The 20,534-nt window shown below is 49.5% G+C and overlaps 1 protein-coding gene across 1 annotated transcript in view; it reads left to right on the forward strand.

Moving 5' to 3' along the window:
- The window catches only part of LOC144487163 (pancreatic secretory granule membrane major glycoprotein GP2-like), a 157,641-nt gene that overhangs the window by 31,581 nt on the left and 105,526 nt on the right, over positions 1-20,534 (forward strand). Inside the window, exons 3-4 of the mRNA XM_078205222.1 lie at positions 3,489-3,633; positions 4,210-4,286. Coding sequence (XP_078061348.1) covers positions 3,489-3,633; positions 4,210-4,286 — 222 coding nt within the window. The remainder of the gene's footprint in view (positions 1-3,488; positions 3,634-4,209; positions 4,287-20,534) is intronic.

The raw sequence follows: 20,534 nt of genomic DNA on the forward strand, positions 1-20,534 counted from the left end.
TGCAGCATTATCTCCCGATTTCTAAACTCAATTCCTCTATTGATGAAGGCCAGTATTCCATACGCCTTCTTAACCACAGCCTCTACCTGCGACGCTGCTTTGAGCGTCCTATGAACCCGGACCCCAACATCCTTCTGATCTTCCACACTGCCGTCTTACCCTTAATATTATATTCTTTCATCCTATTCGACCTGCCAAAATGAACCACCACACACTTATCTGGGTTGAAGTCCATCTGCCACTTCTACGCCCAGTCTTGCATCTTATCTATGTCTCGTTGCAACTGCTGACATCCCTCTACACTATCCCCAACACCTCCAACCTTTGTGCCATCAGCAAACTTGCCAACCCATATTTCCACTTCCTCATCCAGGTCATTTATAAAAATCACAAAGAGCAAGGGTCCCAGAACAGATCCCTGGGGCACCCCACTAGTGACCGACCTCCATGCTGAAAAAGACCCATGTACAACCACTCTTTGCCTTCTGTGGGCAAGCCAGTTCTGAATCCACAAAGCAATGTCCCCTTGTATCCCATGCCACTTCTCCTTCTCAATAAGCCTTGCATGGGACACCTTATCAAACGCCTTGCTGAAATCCATGTAAACTACATCTACCGCTCTTCCCTCGTCTATGTGTCGAGTTATATCTTCAAAAAATTCAATCAGGCTCGTAAGGCATGATCTGCCTCGGACAAAGCCGCTGGCTTTGACAATTTGACAATAAGGGGCAATTTAGCATGGATAATCCTCCTAACCTACAAATCATTGGACACTAAGGGCAGTTATTTTGTCCACTCCACCTAACCTGCAGATCGTTTGGAAAAAGGAGGAATCTAGTATGGCCAATCCAACCAACCTGCACACCGTGGACACTAAGCAGCATTCAGTCTGGTCAATCCACCCAACCTGCACTATTTTGGAAACGAAGGGGCAATTTAGCATGGCCAATCCACCTGACCTAAACATTGCTAGATACTAAGGGGAAATTAAGCATGGCCAATCCTCCGAACATATGCATCTTTATATACTAAGGCGGCAATTTAGCATGGCCAAACCACCTAATCTATACATCTTTGGACACTAAGAGGCTTTTACACTGTACTGTGTACAATTTTGGTCTCCTTACTTGAGAAAGGATGTATTGACACTCATAGGAGATTCACTATGTTGATTCTGGAGTAGAGAGGGTTGGCTTCTGAGGAGAGACTGAGTAGACTGGGGCTATACACATTGGAATTCAGAAGAATAAGGGGAGATCTTACAGATACATATAAGATTATGAAGGGAATCGATGAGATAGAAGCAGGGAGGTTGTTTCCACTCGAACTAGGTGGCACAGCCTCAAAATAAGGGGGAGCAGATTTAGGATTGAGTTGAGGAGGAACTTTTTCACCTAAAGGGTCTGGAATTCCCTGCCCAGTGAAACAGTTGAGGCTCCCTCATTGAATATTTTTAAGGCGAGGATAGATAGATTTTTGAACAGTAAATGAATTAAGGGTTACAGCGAATGGGCGAGTAAGTGGAGCTGATTCCACTAAAATATCATCCATGATCTTATTGAATGGCGGAGCAGGATCAAGGGGCAAGATGGCCGACTGCTGCTCCTAGTTCTTGTGTTTTTAAGTTCTTTGGACACTAATTGCCAAATTAGCATGGTCAATCCACCTAACCTGTTCATCTTTGGACACCAAATGGCAATGTAGCCTGGCCAATGCAGGAAAAGAAAACATAGTTGGACAATAAGGAGCGATCTGGCATTTCCAATCCACCTAACCTGCACATCTTTGGATACTAAGGGGCAATTTAGCATGGCCCATCCACCTAACCCATACATTGGACACTAAGAGGCTTTTACACTGTGCTGTGTACAATTTTGGTCTCCTGACTTGAGATAGGATGTATTGGCACTTAGAGGAAATTCACTAGGTTGAGTTGAGAGGGTTGGTTTTTGAGGAGAGGCTGAGTAGACTGGGGCTATACTCACTGGAATTCAGAAGAATGAGGGGAGATCTTATAGAAAATATAAGATTATGAAGGGAAATGATAAGATAGAAGCAGGGACATTTTATCCACTGGCAGGTGATCCTAGAACTAGGGGGCATAGACTCAAAATAAGGGGGAGCGGAGGTGGACTGGATTGAGGAGGAACTTCTTCACCCAAAGGGTGTGGAATTTCCTGCTCAGTGAAGCAGCTGACGCTGCCACATTGAATATTTTTAAGGCAAGGACAGATTGATTTTTGATCAGTAAAGGTAATAAGGGTAATGGTGAGTGGGCGGGTAAGTGGAGCTGAGTGCACGAAGAGATCAGCCATGATCTTATTGAATGGAGGAGCAGGCTCGAGGAGCCAGATGGCCTACTCCTGCTTCTCGATCTTCTGCTTTTAATTGCTACGTGGCACAGTTTCTCCCTGTCTATCCGATCTATGTCCCTTTATAATTTTGGACACCTCAATCCAGTTTCCTCCTCCTCAGCCTTTGCAGCTCTGAGGAAAACAACCCGACCCTAATCAGCCTCTCGCCATAGCTGGGACGCTCCAGCCCAGGCGACATTCCAGTGTATCTCCTCTGCACTCCCTCTCTGTCTCCACTGTGATCACATCCTTCTAAAAGTGTGGTGACCAGAACTGCACACAGTACTGTAGCTGTGTCTGAACAAGCGTTTTATACAGCTCCCATTGTAACCTTCCTCCTCTTATATTCCCTGCCTCAGCTAATAAAGGCAAGTATCCCCGTATTCCTTCTGAACCACCTTATCTCCCTGTCCTGCTGCCTTCAGGGATCGATGGACACGCACCCCAAGTTCCCTCTGGTACTCTGTCCCAGCACCCTAATGTTCACTGTGTATTTATTCCCTTGCCTTGTGAGTCCCCCCGAAAATGCCTCACCTCACACTTTTCAGGGTTAAATTCCATTTGCCATCGTTCTGCCCATCTGAGCAGCTTGATCATTTGCGGTGTCTCTGTTCGGTTTATTGCCGTGTTCCTTTGCCTGGGCCGCAATGGTTCATCTCGAACGGCGGGGGGACTATGTCTCAGGTGTGAGACAGAGGGACGAGGTTTCACTGGGAGTCAGATAGAAGCCTGGTTCGGACAAGGGGGGAAAGATTCGAGATTGAGTTTGTGATATTTACAATAGGGCAGGGCCCGGGGGGGAGTGGGGCGGGGGGGGGGATGGGGGCCGAGGAATGGGTCGGGGGGGGGGGGTATATTTGTCGGGCAGGGCCCCGTGGGGGGGGGGGGGGGGGGGGGTGGGAAGGTGGTGGTGGTGGGGGAGGGGGGGGCGGTGGGGGGGAGGGTGGTGGGGGGAAGGGGGGCTGAGGGGGGGGGGTATATTTGTCGGGCAGGGCCCGGGGGGGGGGGGGGGCGTGGGGGTATATTTGTTAGGCAGGGGGAGAATCCGAGCTTATCGGTTCTTTGGTAATCACAAGTCTCTTTGTGACACGAAGTGTACTTTGTATTCACATTAAACATCTCTCTGTCTCTCAGTCACAGACCCTGCACTGACTGACCCGTGTAAGGATCACACCGTCCTGAACGATACCTGGAGGAGCGCCGATTGCAAAGAGAAAGAATGTTCTGACAAGGGGATGTGTGATCAGCAACTTGATGAAGGCTGGTACTGGTTTAAAAGGTAAAGAACGGGGGCATTTCCTGATAAACTGGGTACACCGGGAAGGAAGTGTGAGTGTAGACACAGTAACTACGGCGATGGTCAGAGATATCAGTACGGGAGGGGAGTGGGGAACAGCAGTCGCTAAGTCCAAAGATGTGCGGGTTAGGTTGATTGGCCATGTTCAAATTGCCCCTTAGTGTCCTGAGATGCGTAGATTAGAGGGATTAGCGGGTAAAATATGTAGGGATTTGGGGGTAGGGCCTGGGTGGGATTGTGGTCGGTGCAGACTCGATGGGCCGAATGGCCTCTTTCTGTACTGTAGGATTTATATGTTTCTATGTTCTATGTTCTCTCTCCATCCTGGCACTGTCTCCCTAACAGCACAGTGGGTGTACCTCCATGATTGAATGGCGAAGCAGACTCGATGGGCCGAGGGGCCTCATTCTGTGTCTTATGGTCTTATAGGAGGGAAGGGGAGGTGGACGTTATTTGACAGACCATTCACAGGGGATAGCAGGGACATAGGGGACTGAATGGCGCTCATTCTCAGCTGTATCATTCTGTAATTCTCTGACTCTGTGATTGTTGTTCCAGTTCTGGCGGATGGAAGATTCTGGAGACTTGGGTCACACCGGGACGCTGCTCCACAGAATATCCAGGCTGGTTACAGGGTAGAGTCAGACTTTACAATATCAGATTTACACTCACTGTCCAGCACTGTTCACATCACTTACACTCTCCAATATTTATACACCTCTGTGACCAGTGGTGTTCCGCAGGGCTCTGTACTGGGACCTCTGCTATTTGTGATATATATAAATGATTTGGAAGAAGGTGTAACTGGTGTAATCAGCAAGTTTGCGGATGACACGAAGATGGCTGGACTTGCGGATAGCGAAGAGCATTGTCGGGCAATACAGCAGGATATAGATAGGCTGGAAAATTGGGCGGAGAGGTGGCAGATGGAGTTTAATCTGGACAAATGCGAAGTGATGCATTTTGGAAGAAATAATGTAGGGAGTAGTTGTACAATAAATGGCAGAGTCATCAGGAGTATAGAAACACAGAGGGACCTGGGTGTGCAAGTCCACAAATCCTTGAAGGTGGCAACACAGGTGGAGAAGGTGGTGAAGAAGGCATATGGTATGCTTGCCTTTATAGGACGGGGTATAGAGTATAAAAGCTGGAGTCTGATGATGCAGCTGTATAGAACGCTGGTTAGGCCACATTTGGAATACTGCGTCCAGTTCTGGTCGCTGCACTACCAGAAGGACGTGGAGGCGTTAGAGAGAGTGCAGAGAAGATTTACCAGGATGTTGCCTGGTATGGAGGGTCTTAGCTATGAGTAGAGATTGGGTAAACTCGGGTTGTTCTCCCTGGAAAGACGGAGAATGAGGGGAGATCTAATAGAGGTGTACAAGATTATGAAGGGGATAGATAGGGTGAACAGTGGGAAGCTTTTTCCCAGGTCGGAGGTGACGATCACGAGGGGTCACGGGCTCAAGCTGAGAGGGGCGAAGTATAACTCAGATATCAGAGGGACGTTTTTTACACAGAGGGTGGTGGGGGCCTGGAATGCGCTGCCAAGTAGGGTGGTGGAGGCAGGCACGCTGACATCGTTTAAGACTTACCTGGATAGTCACATGAGCAGCCTGGGAATGGAGGGATACAAACGATTGGTCTAGTTGGACCAAGGAGCGGCACAGGCTTGGAGGGCCGAAGGGCCTGTTTCCTGTGCTGTGCTGTACTGTTCTTTGTTCTTGTTCTATTTCAGGATCACATCCCACCCGGGAACAGGGGGAAGTAAACTGGACAGTTTGTTTTAACTGGAAGGGGAAACACTGCAGCTGGAAGCGAGAGATAAAGATTAAAAACTGCGGCAGTTACTTTGTCTATGACCTGAAATCGAAAAAAGGCTGTGTCACTGCTTATTGCACAGGTACATTGCTGTTTCAAAATGACCCAGGAGGGCAACACTGGATATACCGGGACACTGACACACCCAGTGACTGAGGGGAGAGGGACGGAGCGACTGAGGGGAGAGGGACGGAGCGACTGAGGGGAGAGGGACGGAGTGACTGAGGGGAGAGGGACGGAGTGACTGAGGGGAGAGGGACGGAATGACTGAGAAGAGAGGGACGGAATGACTGAGAAGAGAGGGACGGAGTGACTGAGGGGAGACGGACGGAGTGACTGAGGGGAGAGGGTCGGATTGACTGAGGGGAGAGGGACGGAGTGACTGAGGGGAGAGGGATGGAGTGACTGACGGGAGAGGGACGGAGTGACTGAGGGGAGAGGGACGGAGTGACTGAGGAGGGAGTGGCGTAGTGACTGAGGGGGAAGGGCGTAGCGACTGACGGGAGAGGGACGGAGCGACTGAGGGGAGAGGGACGGAGCGACTGAGGGGAGAGGGACGGAGCGACTGAGGGGAGAGGGACAGAGCGACTGAGGGGAGAGGGACGGAGCGACTGAGGGGAGAGGGACGGAGCGTCTGAGGGGAGAGGGACGGAACGACTGAGGGGAGAAGGACGGAGCGACTGAGGGGAGAGGGACGGAGCGACTGAGGGGAGAGGGACGGAGCGACTGAGGGGAGAGGGACGGAGCGTCTGAGGGGAGAGGGACGGAGCGACTGAGGGGAGAGGGACGGTGCGACTGAGGGGAGAGGGACGGAGCGACTGAGGGGAGAGGGACGGAGTGACTGAGGGGAGAGGGACGGAGCGACTGAGGGGAGAGGGACGGAGCGACTGAGGGGAGAGGGACGGAGCGACTGAGGGGAGAGGGACGGAGCGACTGAGGGGAGAGGGACGGAGCGACTGGGGAGAGGGACGGAGCGACTGAGGGGAGAGGGACGGAGTGACTGAGGGGAGAGGGACGGAGCGACTGAGGGGAGAGGGACGGAGCGACTGAGGGAAGAGGGACGGAGCGACTGAGGGGAGAGGGACGGAGCGACTGAGGGGAGAGGGACGGAGCGACTGAGGGGAGAGGGACGGAGCGACTGAGGGGAGAGGGATGGAGCGACTATGGGGAGAGGGGCGGAGCGACTGAGGGGCGGAGCGACTGAGGGGCGGAGTGGGACGGAGTGACGGAGTGGGGCCAGGGACCGAGGGGCGGGGCGGCCCCGGCACATTCCGCTTTCCGAATACTAGTCTAATTCCCTCTCGAATCCCTCGATTGAAGCTGCCTCCCCCACACTCTCAGACAGCTCACTCCACACCCTAACCACTCGCCGTGTGAAAACATTTCTCCTCGTGTCCCCATCGCTTCTCTACCTGTGAAACTGTCTCTGTCCCTTCTCGTTCTCAACCCGACCCCCTCAACATGAACCGTTTCTCCCTCTCGACTCTGTCCCAGACCCTCCCCGTGATCCTCAGCCCCTCGATCAAATCTCCTCTCCGCCTTCACCTCTTCCCCGTGGAGAACATTCCCCGACTTTCCCCAATCCCTCCACATCACTGAGGTTTCCCCATCCCCCAACACTCCCTCTTGCATTGAGGTTGTTGTTATCTGAGTGAGGGAGGGAGAGGGTGGTCACAGGTTTCTGACATTGACTGTACTTTATCTGTTAGCGTTAAACATCTCTCTGTCACTCAGACCCAAACTCAGCGCTCCCTGACCCGTGTGTAGATCACACGGTGCTGAACCAGACCTGGAGAAGCAGCGATTGTACTGAGACAGAGTGTGTGGGACAGCGGCAGTGTGACAAGGATCTTGTCTACGGATGGTACAGGTTCAACAGGTAAGGTGTAGGGGGACACCCAGCTCAACCACCTGGGGAGGTGGGAGTTAGTGGCAGGTCGTGGTGATGATGGGTGGGGTTTTCCATCCTGCCCACTGCCTCGATCATCCAATCCCGCCATGGGGCCAGTGGACTTTCAACTGGGTCCCACAGTGGGTGTCACTATGACGGGGCCATAAACCACATCCACTGGTTCTCCTCAGCCAACTCAAAGAACAAAGAACAATACAGCACAGGAACAGGCCCTTCGGCCCTCCAAGCCTGCGCCGCTCCTTGGTCCAAACTAGACCATTCTTTTGTATCCCTCCATTCCCACTCCGTTCATATGGCTGTCTAGATAAGTCTTAAACGTTCCCAGTGTGTCCGCCTCCACCACCTTGCCTGGCAGCGCATTCCAGGCCCCCACCACCCTCTGTGTAAAATATGTCCGTCTGATATCTGTGTTAAACCTCCCCCCCTTCACCTTGAACCAATGACCCCTCGTGAAAGTCACCACCGACCTGGGAAAAAGCTTCCCACCGTTCACCCTATCTATGCCTTTCATAATTTTATACACCTCTATTAAGTCTCCCCTCATCCTCCGTCTTTCCAGGGAGAACAACCCCAGTTTACCCAATCTCTCCTCATAACTAAGCCCCTCCATACCAGGTAACATCCTGGTAAACCTCCTCTGTACTCTCTCCAAAGCCTCCATGTCCTTCTGGTAGTGTGGCGACCAGAACTGGACTCAGTATTCCAGATGCGGCCGAACCAACGTTCTATACATCTGCAACATCAGACCCCAACTTTTATACTCTATGCCCCGTCCTATAAAGGCAAGCATGCCATATGCCTTCTTCACCACCTTCTCCACCTGTGACGTCACTTTCAAGGATCTGTGGACTTGCACACCCAGGTCCCTCTGCGTATCTACACCCTTTATGGTTCTGCCATTTATCATATAGCTCCTCCCTACATTATTTCTACCAAAATGCATCACTTCGCATTTATCAGGATTGAACTCCATCTGCCATTTCTTTGCCCAAATTTCCAGCCTATCTATATCCTTCTGTAGCTTCTGACAATGCTCCTCACTATCTGCAAGTCCTGCCAATTTTGTGTCGTCCGCAAACTTACTGATCACCCCAGTTACACCTTCTTCCAGATCATTTATATAAATCACAAACAGCAGAGGTCCCAATACAGAGCCCTGCGGAACACCACTAGTCACAGGCCTCCAGCTGGAAAAAGACCCTTCCACTACCACCCTCTGTCTTCTGTGACCAAGCCAGTTCTCCACCCATCTAGCCACCTCCCCCTTTATCCCATGAGATCCAACCTTTTTCACCAGCCTACCATGAGGGACTTTGTCAAACGCTTTACTAAAGTCCATATAGACGACATCCACGGCCCTTCCCTCGTCAACCATTTTGGTCACTTCTTCAAAAAACTCCACCAGGTTAGTGAGGCATGACCTCCCTCTCACAAAACCATGCTGACTATCGTGAATGAGTTTATTCCTTTCTAAATGCGCATACATCCTATCTCTAAGAATCTTCTCCAACAACTTCCCCACCACGGACGTCAAGCTCACCGGCCTATAATTCCCCGGGTTATCCTTCCTACCCTCCTTAAATAACGGGACCACATTAGCTATCCTCCAATCCTCTGGGACCTCACCTGCGTCCAGTGACGAGACAAAGATTTGCGTCAGAGGCCCAGCGATTTCATCTCTCGTCTCCCTGAGCAGCCTTGGATAGATTCCATCAGGCCCTGGGGATTTGTCAGTCTTTATATTCTCTAACAAACCTAACACTTCCTCCTTTGTAATGGAGATTTTCTCCAACGGTTCAACACTCCCCTCCGAGACACTCCCAGTCAACACATCCTTCTCCTTTGTGAATACCGACGCAAAGTATTCATTTAGGATCTCCCCTACTTCTTTGGGCTCCAAGCATAATTCCCCACTTTTGTCCCTGAGAGGTCCGATTTTTTCCCTGACAACCCTTTTGTTCCTAACGTATGAATAAAATGCCTTGGGATTCTCCTTAATCCTGTCTGCCAAGAACATTTCGTGACCCCTTTTTGCTCTTCTAATTCCCCGTTTGAGTTCTTTCCTACTTTCTTTGTACTCCTCCAGAGCTCCCTCCGTTTTTAGCTGCCTGGACCTACCATACGCCTCTCTTTTCTTTTTGACCAGTCCCTCAATTTCCCTGGTTATCCACGGTTCTCGAATCCTACTCTTCCTATCCTTCTTTTTAACAGGCACATGCCTGTCCTGAAGCCCTAACAACTGTTCCTTAAAAGACTCCCACATGCCAGATGTGAATTTACCCTCAAACAGCCTCTCCCAATCAAGAGCTGCCAATTTCTGCCTAATCCCACTAAAGTTAGCCTTCCCCCAATCCAACACCTTACTCTTGGGACACCACTCATCCTTTTCCATCACTATCCTAAAGCTCACAGAATTGTGGTCACTATTTGCCACAGGTTCCCCTACCGAAACCTTGAAGACCTGACCGGGCTCATTCCCCAGTTCGAGGTCCAGTATAGCCCCCTCTCTCGCGGGCTATCTACATATTGTTCCAAAGAACCCTCCTGTACGCATTTTACAAATTCCTCCCCATTCAGAGTCCCTGCTCTCAGCGATTTCCAGTCTATACCAGGGAAATTGAAGTCTCCCACTACAACAACCCTATTTTTCCTACACCTATGTAACTCTACCAGTTACATCCTCCAAAAACTCCAATAGATTCCTCAAGCATGATTATCCCTTTGTAAATCCATGCTGACTTTATCTGATTACACCAGTGCTTTCCTATTGCTGAGCTATGAAATCCTTGATAATGGAATCGAGCAACTTCCCCAGTCCCGACGTGAGGCTTGTTAGAATGGAATCAATGATCACATTGGATCTCCTGGAGTGTGACTAATGGTAACAAGCTGTAAGGGTCAGCTGACCCACTAAACTGTGTGGCCAATGACAAAATGATGTGCTGGTGGTCAGCTGATTCAGTATTCACAAGGAGCTGCTGGGGTTTGTGGGAGATTGGAATAGCTCAGGGTGAGGGCTCAAGTGTTGGAGAAATGAATTTTCCTTATTAAACCTTTTGAACAAAGAACAAAGAAAATTACAGCACAGGAACAGGCCCTTCGTCCCTCCAAGCCTGCACCCACCATGCTGCCCAACTTAACTAAAACCCCCTACCCTTCCAGGGACCATATCCCTCTATTCCCATCCTATTCATGGATTTATGAAGACGCCCCTTAAAAGTCACTACTGTATCCACTTCCACTACCTTCCCCGGCAACGAGTTCCAGGCACCCACTACTCTCTGTGTAAAAGATCTGTCTCATACACCTCCTTTAAACCTTGCCCCTCGCACCTTAAACCTGTGCCCCCAAGTAACTGACTCTTCCACCCTGGGAAAAAGCTGCTGACTATCCACTCTGTCCATGTCTCTCATAATCTTGTAAACTTCTATCAGGTCTCCGCTCAACCTCCGTCGCTCCAGTGAGAACAAACCAAGTTTCTCCAACCTCTCCTCAAAGCTAATGCCCTCCATACCAGGCAACATCCTGGTAAATCCTTTCTGTACCCTCTCCAAAGCCTCCACATCCTTCTGGTAGTGTGGCGACCAGAATTGAACACTATATTCCAAGTGCAGCCTAACTAAGGTTCTATAAAGCGTCAACATGACTTGTCAATTTTTAAACTCAATACCCCGGCCGATGAAGGCAAGCATGCCAAGTGCCTTCTTGACTACCTTCTCCATCTGCATTGCCACTTTCAGTGACCTGTGTACCTGTACACCCAGATCCCTTTGCCTATCAATACTCTTAAGGGTTCTGCCATTTACTGTATATTTCCCATCTGTATGAGACCTTCCAAAATGCATTACCTCACATTTGTCTGGATTAAACTCCATCTGCCATCTCTCCGCCCAAGTCTCCAACTGATCTATATCCTGCTGTATCCTCTGATGGTCCTCATCGCTATCCACAAATCCACCAACCTTTGTGTTGTCCGCAAACTCACTGATCAATCCAGTTACAATTCCCTCCAAATCATTGATATAAATTTCAAACAACAAAGGTCCCAGCACTGATCCCTGAGGAACACCACTTGTCACAGCCCTCCATTCAGAAATGCACCCTTCCACTGCTACCCTCTGTCTTCTTTGACCGACATGATGTGGAGATGCCGGCGTTGGACTGGGGTGAACACAGTAAGAAGTCTCACAACACCAGGTTAAAGTCCAACAGGTTTATTTGGTAACAAATACCATAAGCTTTCGGAGCACTGCACCCGACGAAGGAGCAGTGCTCCGAAAGCTTATGGTATTTGCTACCAAAGAAACCTGTTGGACTTTAACCTGGTGTTGTGAGACTTCTTTCTTTGACCGAGCCAGTTTTGTATCCACCTTGCCAGCTCACCTCTGATGCCATGCGACTTAACCTTCTGGACCAGTCTGCCACGGGGTCACCTTCTGCACCAGTCTGCCACGGGGTCACCTTCTGCCCCAGTCTGCCACGGGGTCACCTTCTGCCCCAGTCTGCCACGGGGTCACCTTCTGCCCCAGTCTGCCACGGGGTCACCTTCTGCCCCAGTCTGCCACGGGGTCACCTTCTGCCCCAGTCTGCCACGGGGTCACCTTCTGCACCAGTCTGCCACGGGGTCACCTTCTGCCCCAGTCTGCCACGGGGTCACCTTCTGCCCCAGTCCGCCATGAGGTCACCTTCTGCCCCAGTCTGCCACGGGGTCACCTTCTGCCCCAGTCTGCCACGGGGTCACCTTCTGCCCCAGTCTGCCATGGGGTCACCTTCTGCCCCAGTCTGCCACGGGGTCACCTTCTGCCCCAGTCTTTCACGGGGTCACCTTCTGCCCCAGTCTGCCACGGGGTCACCTTCTGCCCCAGTCTGCCACGGGGTCACCTTCTGCCCCAGTCTGCCACGGGGTCACCTTCTGCCCCAGTCTGCCACGGGGTCACCTTCTGCCCCAGTCTGCCACGGGGTCACCTTCTGCCCCAGTCTGCCACGGGGTCACCTTCTGCCCCAGTCTGCCACGGGGTCACCTTCTGCCCCAGTCTGCCATGAGGTTTTGGTTTGATTTATAAGTTGGAGTAAGTCTTGTTTTATTTTTAATGCCTCCAGTTGAAGAATTCTGTCTGGAGGATTAACAAGGCTCACTGATCTATAGATCCCTGTGGAGTCCAGTGGAGAGAGGTGGTATGTAGAGGGACAGGTAGTATTGAGGAAGCAGGGGGGCTGCAGAAGGACTGGGACAGGTTAGGAGAGTGGGGAAAGGAGTGACAGATGGGATACAATGTGGAAAAGTGTGAGGTTATACACACAGGAAAGGAGGAGTGGAGGCTGAGACTATTTTCTAAATGGGGAAATGCTTCGGAAATCAGAAACACAAAGGGACTTGGGAGTCCTTGTTCAGGATTCTCTTCAGGTTAACGTGCAGGTTCAGTCGGCAGTTAGGAAGGCAAATGCAATGTTCGCATTCATATCGAGAGGGCTAGAATACAAGAGCAGAGATGTACTTCTGAGGCTGTATAAGGCTCTGGTCAGACCCCATTTGGAGTATTGTGAGCAGTTTTGGGCCCCGTATCGAAGGAAGGATGTGCTGGGCCTTGGAACGGGTCCAGAGGAGGTTCACAAGAATGATCCCTGGAATGAAGAGGAACGGTTGAAGACACTGGGTCTGTACATAAGAACATAAGAACATAAGAAATAGGAGCAGGAGTAGGCCATCTAGCCCCTCGAGCCTGCCCCGCCATTCAATAAGATCATGGCTGATCTGACGTGGATCAGTACCACTTACCCGCCTGATCCCCATAACCCTTAATTCCCTTACCGATCAGGAATCCATCCATCCGCGCTTTAAACATATTCAGCGAGGTAGCCTCCACCACCTCAGTGGGCAGAGAATTCCAGAGATTCACCACCCTCTGGGAGAAGAAGTTCCTCCTCAACTCTGTCTTAAACCGACCCCCCTTTATTTTGAGGCTGTGTCCTCTAGTTTTAACTTCCTTCCTAAGTGGAAAGAATCTCTCCGCCTCCTCCCTATCCAGCCCCCGCATTATCTTATAAGTCTCCATAAGATCCCCCCTCAGCCTTCTAAACTCCAACGAGTACAAACCCAATCTCCTCAGCCTCTCCTCATAATCCAAACCCCTCATCTCCGGTATCAACCTGGTGAACCTTCTCTGCACTCCCTCCAATGCCAATATATCCTTCCTCATATAAGGGGACCAATACTGCACACAGTATTCCAGCTGCGGCCTCACCAATGCCCTGTACAGGTGCATCAAGACATCCCTGCTTTTATATTCTATCCCCTTCGCAATATAGGCCAACATCCCATTTGCCTTCTTGATCACCTGTTGTACCTGCAGACTGGGCTTTTGCGTCTCATGCACAAGGACCCCCAGGTCCCTTTGCACGGTAGCATGTTTTAATTTGTTTCCATTGAGATAGTAATCCCATTTGTTATTATTTCCTCCAAAGTGTATAACCTCGCATTTCTCAACGTTATACTCCATTTGCCATATCCTCGCCCACTCACTCAGCCTGTCCAAATCTCTCTGCAGATCTTCTCCGTCCTCCACACGATTCACTTTTCCACTTATCTTTGTGTCGTCTGCAAACTTCGTTACCCTACACTCCGTCCCCTCCTCCAGATCATCTATATAAATGGTAAATAGTTGCGGCCCGAGTACCGATCCCTGCGGCACGCCACTAGTTACCTTCCTCCAACCGGAAAAACACCCATTTATTCCGACTCTTTGCTTCCTGTCGGATAGCCAGTCCCCAATCCACTTTAACACACTACCCCCAACTCCGTGTGCCCTAATCTTCTTCAGTAGCCTTTTATGGGGCACCTTATCAAACGCCTTTTGGAAATCCAAAAACACCGCATCCACCGGTTCTCCTCCATCAACCGCCCTAGTCACATCTTCATAAAAATCCAACATGTTCGTCAAGCACGACTTTCCCCTCATGAATCCATGCTGCGTCTGATTGATCGAACCATTTCTATCCAGATGCCCTGCTATCTCCTCTTTAATAATGGATTCCAGCATTTTCCCTACTACAGACGTTAAGCTGACCGGCCTATAGTTACCCGCCTTTTGTCTCCTTCCTTTTTTAAACAGCGGCGTAACATTAGCCGTTTTCCAATCAACCGGCACTACCCCAGAATGCAACGAGTTTTGATAAATAATCACTAACGCATCCACTATTACCTCTGACATTTCTTTCAATACCCTGGGATGCATTCCATCCGGACCCGGGGACTTGTCCACCTTCAGTCCCATTAGTCTACCCAGCACTGCCTCTCTGGTAACATTAATTGTATTAAGTATTTCTCCTGCTGCCAACCCTCTATCGTTAATATTTGGCAAACTATTTGTGTCCTCCACCGTGAAGACCGACACAAAAAACTTATTTAAAGACTCAGCCATATCCTCATTTCCCACTATTAACTCCCCCCCTCGTCCTCCAAGGGTCCAACATTCACTCTAGCCACTCTATTCCTTTTTATATATTTATAAAAACTTTTACTATCATTTTTTATATTAATTGCTAGCCTAGCTTCATAGTCTATCCTTCCTTTCTTTATCGCTTTCTTAGTCTCTCTTTGTTGTTTCTTAAATTTTTCCCAATCACTTGTTTCTCCACTATTTTTGGCCACTCTGTACGCAGCTGTTTTTATTTTAATACTCTCCTTTATTTCCTTCGTTATCCACGGCTGGTTCTCCCTTTTCTTACAATCCTTGTTTTTTGCTGGAATATATTTTTGCTGAGAACTGAAAAGGATCTCCTTAAAAATCCTCCACTGTTCCTCAGCTATCCTACCTGCCAGCCTGCTCTCCCAGTCTACCTTAGCCAATTCATCCCTCATCCTATCATATTTCCCTCTGTTCAAACAGAGGACACTGGTTTGGGACCAAACTTTCTCCTCTTCCATCTGAATCAGAAATTCGACCATATTGTGGTCACTAGACCCAAGAGGGTCCTTCACAATAAGATCCTTAATTCTACCTACCTCGTTACACAATACCAGATCCAAAATAGCTCGTTCCCTCGTCGGTTCCGTAACATGCTGTTCAAGGAAACTATCCCGACAGCATTCTAAGAACTCTTCCTCCATTCCACCCTTACCGACTTGAGTCTGCCAGTCAATGTGCATGTTGAAGTCCCCCATGATTATTGCCGTTCCGTTTTTACACGCATCCCTTATCTGCTTGTTTATAGCCCTCCCTACCTCAACATTATTATTTGGGGGCCTATATACCACACCTACTAGTGTCTTTCTCCCTCTACTATTCCTCATCTCTACCCATAATGATTCCACGTTTTGTTCCTCAGAGCCTATGTCATCCCTCAGTACTACCCTGATATTATCTCTTATTAATAGCGCGACCCCACCATCTTTTCCTTCCTGTCTATTCTTCCTAAACGCCTGATACCCCTGGATATTCATCTCCCAGTCCTGGTCACCTTTCAGCCACGTTTCTGTAATGGCCACTAGATCGTACCCACTCGTGCTGATTTGCACCATCAACTCATTTACCTTGTTCCGAATGCTTCGTGCATTCAGGCAAAGTGTCCTTATTCCAGCTTTTATCTGGACCCGCTTTGATGAGTCGCGAACACCCTCTCCCTCTACTCCCTTATCTAAATTACCGCCTTCATTCACTTGCACCCTCTCCTCTACCATTAATTTTGTAATTCCCCTTACCCCTGCATCCTCCACCCCATCAATTAGTTCCTTGATCCTAGTCAACTCTTCTAGCTCCCCTCCCCCCAACCTATCTAGTTTAAATTCTCCCCAGTAACCTTAGCCAACCTACCGGCCAGGATATTGGTCCCCGTGTGATTCAAGTTCCACCCGTTTTTTGTATACAGATCACCCCTGCCCCTAAAGAGGTCCCAATGGTCCAGGAACCTGAATCCCTGCCCCCTGCACCAGTCCCTCAGCCACACATTCATCTTCCACCTCACTCCATTCCTGCCCTCACCTTCCCGTGGCACAGGCAGTAATCCTGAGATTACTACCTTTGCTTTCCTCTTTCTCAGCTGTCTCCCTAATTCCCTGTACTCCCTTTTCATGACCCCTTCTCCCTTCCTACCCACATCAGCGGTACCAATATGTACCGCTACCTCAGGCTCCTCTCCCTCCCACCTCAGGATTTCCGGGACGCGACTAGCGACATCCTGGATCCCGGCCCCAGGGAGGCAGACCACCATGCGAGAATCCCGCCTACCTCCGCAGAAACGCCTGTCTGTCCCCTTCACCATCGAGTCCCCGATTAATACCGCCTTCCTCCTCTTTTCCTTAGCCCTCTGAGTTACAGGGCTGGACTCCACTGCGGAGACACGTTGGAGTTTCGAAGGATGAGGGGGGATCTTATTGAAACTTACAGGATACTGCGAGGCCTGGATAGAGTGGACGTGGAGAGGATGTTTCCACTGGTGGGAAAAACTAGAACCAGAGGGAACAACCTCAGGCTAAAGGGACGATCTTTTAAAACAGAGATGAGGAGGAATTTCTCCAGCCAGAGAGTGGTGAATCTGTGGAACTCTTTGCCGCAGAAGGCTGTGGAGGTTGGGTCATTGAGTGTCTTTAAGGGACAGAGATAGATAGGTTCCTGATTAATAAGGGGATCAGGTGTTATGGGAAGAGGCAGGAGAATGGGAATGAGAAAACTATCAGCCATGATTGAATGGCGGAGCAGACTCGATGGGCCGAGTGGCCTCATTCTGCTCCTATGTCTTATGGTCTTATAGGAGGGAAGGTGGGTGAATTAGATAGATCATTCACAGGGGATAGCAGGGACATGGGGGACTGAACGGCGCTCATTCTCAGCTGTATCACTCTAAATCTCTGACTGGGTGACTGTTGGAGGGGGTAAGAAGCAGTCAGTGCAGCGATCCCCTGTGGCCGTTCCTCTGTATAACAAGCATATCGTTTTGGATACTGCTGGCGAGGATGACTTACCAGGGGTAAGCCATGGGGTACAGGTCTCTGGCACGGAGTCTGCCCCTGTTGCTCAGAAGGGAAGGGGGGAGAGGAGTAGAGCATTAGTCATTGGGGACTCCATAGTTAGGGAGGACAGATAGGAGATTCTGTGGGAACGAGAGAGACTCGCGGTTGGTGTGTTGCCTCCCAGGTGCCGGGGTCCGTGATGTCTCGGATCGTGTTTTCAGGATCCTTAAGGGGGAGGGGACCAGCCCCAAGTTGTGGTCCACATAGGCACCAATGACATAGATAGGAAAAGGGATGGGGATGTAAGGCAGAAATTCAGGGAGTTAGGGTGGAAGCTTAGAGCTGGAGCAAACAGAGTTGTTATCTCTGGTTTGTTAGCCGGGCCACGTGCTAGCGAGGAGAGGAATAGGGAGAGAGAGCAGTTGAACACGTGGTTACAGGGATGGTGCAGGAGGGAGGGATTCAGATACCTGGATAATTGGGTTATTCTGGGGTAGGTGGGACCTCTACGAACGGGATGGTCTACACCTGAACCAGAGGGGTACCAATATCTTGGGGGAGAAATTTGCTTCTGCTCTTCAGGAGGGTTTAAACTAATTCAGCAGGGGGGTGGGTACCTGAATTGTAGCTCCGGTGTACAGGAGGTTGAGAGTAGTGAGGTCATGAATAAGGTTTCAAGGTCGCAGGAGTGTACCGGCAGGCAGGAAGGTGGTTTGAAGTGTGTCTACTTCAACATCAGGAGCATCTGGAATAAGGTGGGTGAACTTGCAGCATGGGTTGGTATCTGAGATTTCGATGTTGTGGCCATTTCAGAGACATGGATAGAGCAGGGACAGGAATGGTTGTTGCAGGTTCCGGGATTTAGATGTTTCAGTAAGTGCAGGGAAGGTAATAAAAGAGGGGGAGGTGTGGCATTGTTAGTCAAGGACAGTATTACGTGGCAGAAAGGACATTTGATGAGGACTCGTCTACTGAGGTAGTTTGGGCTGAGGTTAGAAACAGGAAAGGAGAGGTCACCCTGTTGGGAGTTTTTTATAGGCCTCCGAAAAGTTCCAGAGATGAAAAGGAAAGGATTGCAAAGATGATTCTGGATAGGAGCGAAAGTAACAGGGTAGTTGTACTGGGAGACTTTAACTTTACAAATATTGACTGGAAAAGCAATCATTCGAGTACTTTAGATGGGTCAGTTTTTGTCCAATGTGTGCAGGAAGGCTTCCTGACACAGTCTGTAGACAGACCAACAAGAGGCGAGGCCACATTGGATTTGGTACTGGGTAATGAACCAGGCCAGGTGTTAGATTTGGAGGTTGGTGAGCACTTTGGAGACAGTGACCACAATTCAATTACGTTTACTTTAGCGATGGAAAGGGATAGGTATATACCAAAGGGCAAGAGTTATAGCTGGGGGAAAGGAAATTATGATGCGATTAGGTGAGATTTAGGATGCATAGGATGTGGAAGGAAACTGCAGGAGATGGGCACAATTGTAATGTGGAGCTTGTTCAAGGAACAGCTACTGCGTGTCCTTGATAAGTTTGTACCTGTCAGGCAGGGAGGAAGTGGTCGAGCGAGGGAACCGTGGTTTACTAAAGAAGTTGAATCTCTTGTGAAGAGGAAGGAGGAGACTTATGTAAAGATAGAACCATAGAAAATTACAGCTCAGAAACAGGCCTTTTGGCCCTTCTTGTCTGTGCCGAACCATTTTTTGCCTCGTCCCACTGACCTGCACTTGGACCTTATCCCTCCACACCCCTCTCATCCATGAACCTGTCCAAGTTTTTCTTAAATGTTAAAAGTGACCCCGCATTTACCACTTTATCCGGCAGCGCATTCCACACTCCCACCACTCTCTGCGTGAAGAAGCTCCCCCTAATATTCCCTTTAAACTTTTCTCCTTTCATCCTTAACCCATGCCCTCTGGTTTTTTTCTCCCCTAGCCTCAGCGGAAAAAGCCTGCTTGCATTCACTCTATACCCATCAAAATCTTATACACCTCTATCAAATCTCCCCTCAATCTTCTACTCTCCAGGGAATAAAGTCCCAACCTATTCAATCTCTCTCTGTAACTCAGCTTCTCAAGTCCCGGCAACATCCTTGTGAACCTTCTCTGCACTCTTTCAACCTTATTTACATCCTTCCTGTAAATAGGTGACCAAAACTGTACACAATACTCAAAATTTGGCCTCACCAATGCCTTATATAAGCTTACCATAACACTCCAACTTTTATACTCGATACTCCGATTTATAAAGGCCAATGTACCAAAGGCACTCTTTACGACCCTATCCACCTGTGATGTTGCTTTTAGGGAATTCTGTACCTGTATTCCCAGATCCCTCTGTTCAACTGCACTCTTCAGAGTCCTACCATTTACCCTGTACGTTCTACTTTGGTTTGTCCTTCCAATGTGCAATATCTCACACTTGTCTGCGTTAAATTCCATTTGCCATTTTTTAGCCCATTTTTCTAGTTGGTCCAAATCCCTCTGAAAACCTTCCTCACTGTCCACTACCCCTCCAATCTTTGTATCATCAGCAAACTTGCTGATCCAATTTACCACATTATCATCCAGATCATTGATATAGATGACAAACAACAATGGACCCAACACCGATCCCTGCGGCACACCACTAGTCACAGGCCTCCACTCAGAGAAGCAATCCTCCACAACCACTCTCTGGCTTCTTCCATTGAAAGAGTTCTTCCATTGAGCCAGTTTCTAATCCAATTTACTACCTCCCCATGTATACCCAGCGACTGAACCTTCCTGACTAACCTCCCATGAGGGACCTTGTCAAAGGCCTTGCTGAAATCCTGGTAGACAACATCCACCGCCTTCCCTTCATCCACTTTCCTGGTAACCTCCTTGAAAAACTCTAATAGATTGGTCAAACATGACCTGCCACGCACAAAGCCATGTTGACTCTCCCTAATAAGTCCCTGTCTATCCAAATATTTGTAGATCCTATCCCTTATCACACCTTCCAATAACTTGCCCACCACTGACGTCAAACTTACTGGCCTATAATTTCCCGGATTTCTTTTGGAACCTTTTTTAAACAACGGAACAACATGAGCCACCCTCCAATCATCCGGCACCTCCCCCGTGAATACTGACATTTTAAATATGTCTGCCAGGGCCCCTGCAAGTTCAACACTAGCTTCCCTCAAGGTCGGTGGGAATACCCTGTCTGGTCCTGGGGA

The sequence above is a fragment of the Mustelus asterias genome, unplaced genomic scaffold (assembly GCF_964213995.1).
Source record: "Mustelus asterias unplaced genomic scaffold, sMusAst1.hap1.1 HAP1_SCAFFOLD_627, whole genome shotgun sequence".
Taxonomy (NCBI): Eukaryota; Metazoa; Chordata; class Chondrichthyes; order Carcharhiniformes; family Triakidae; genus Mustelus; species Mustelus asterias.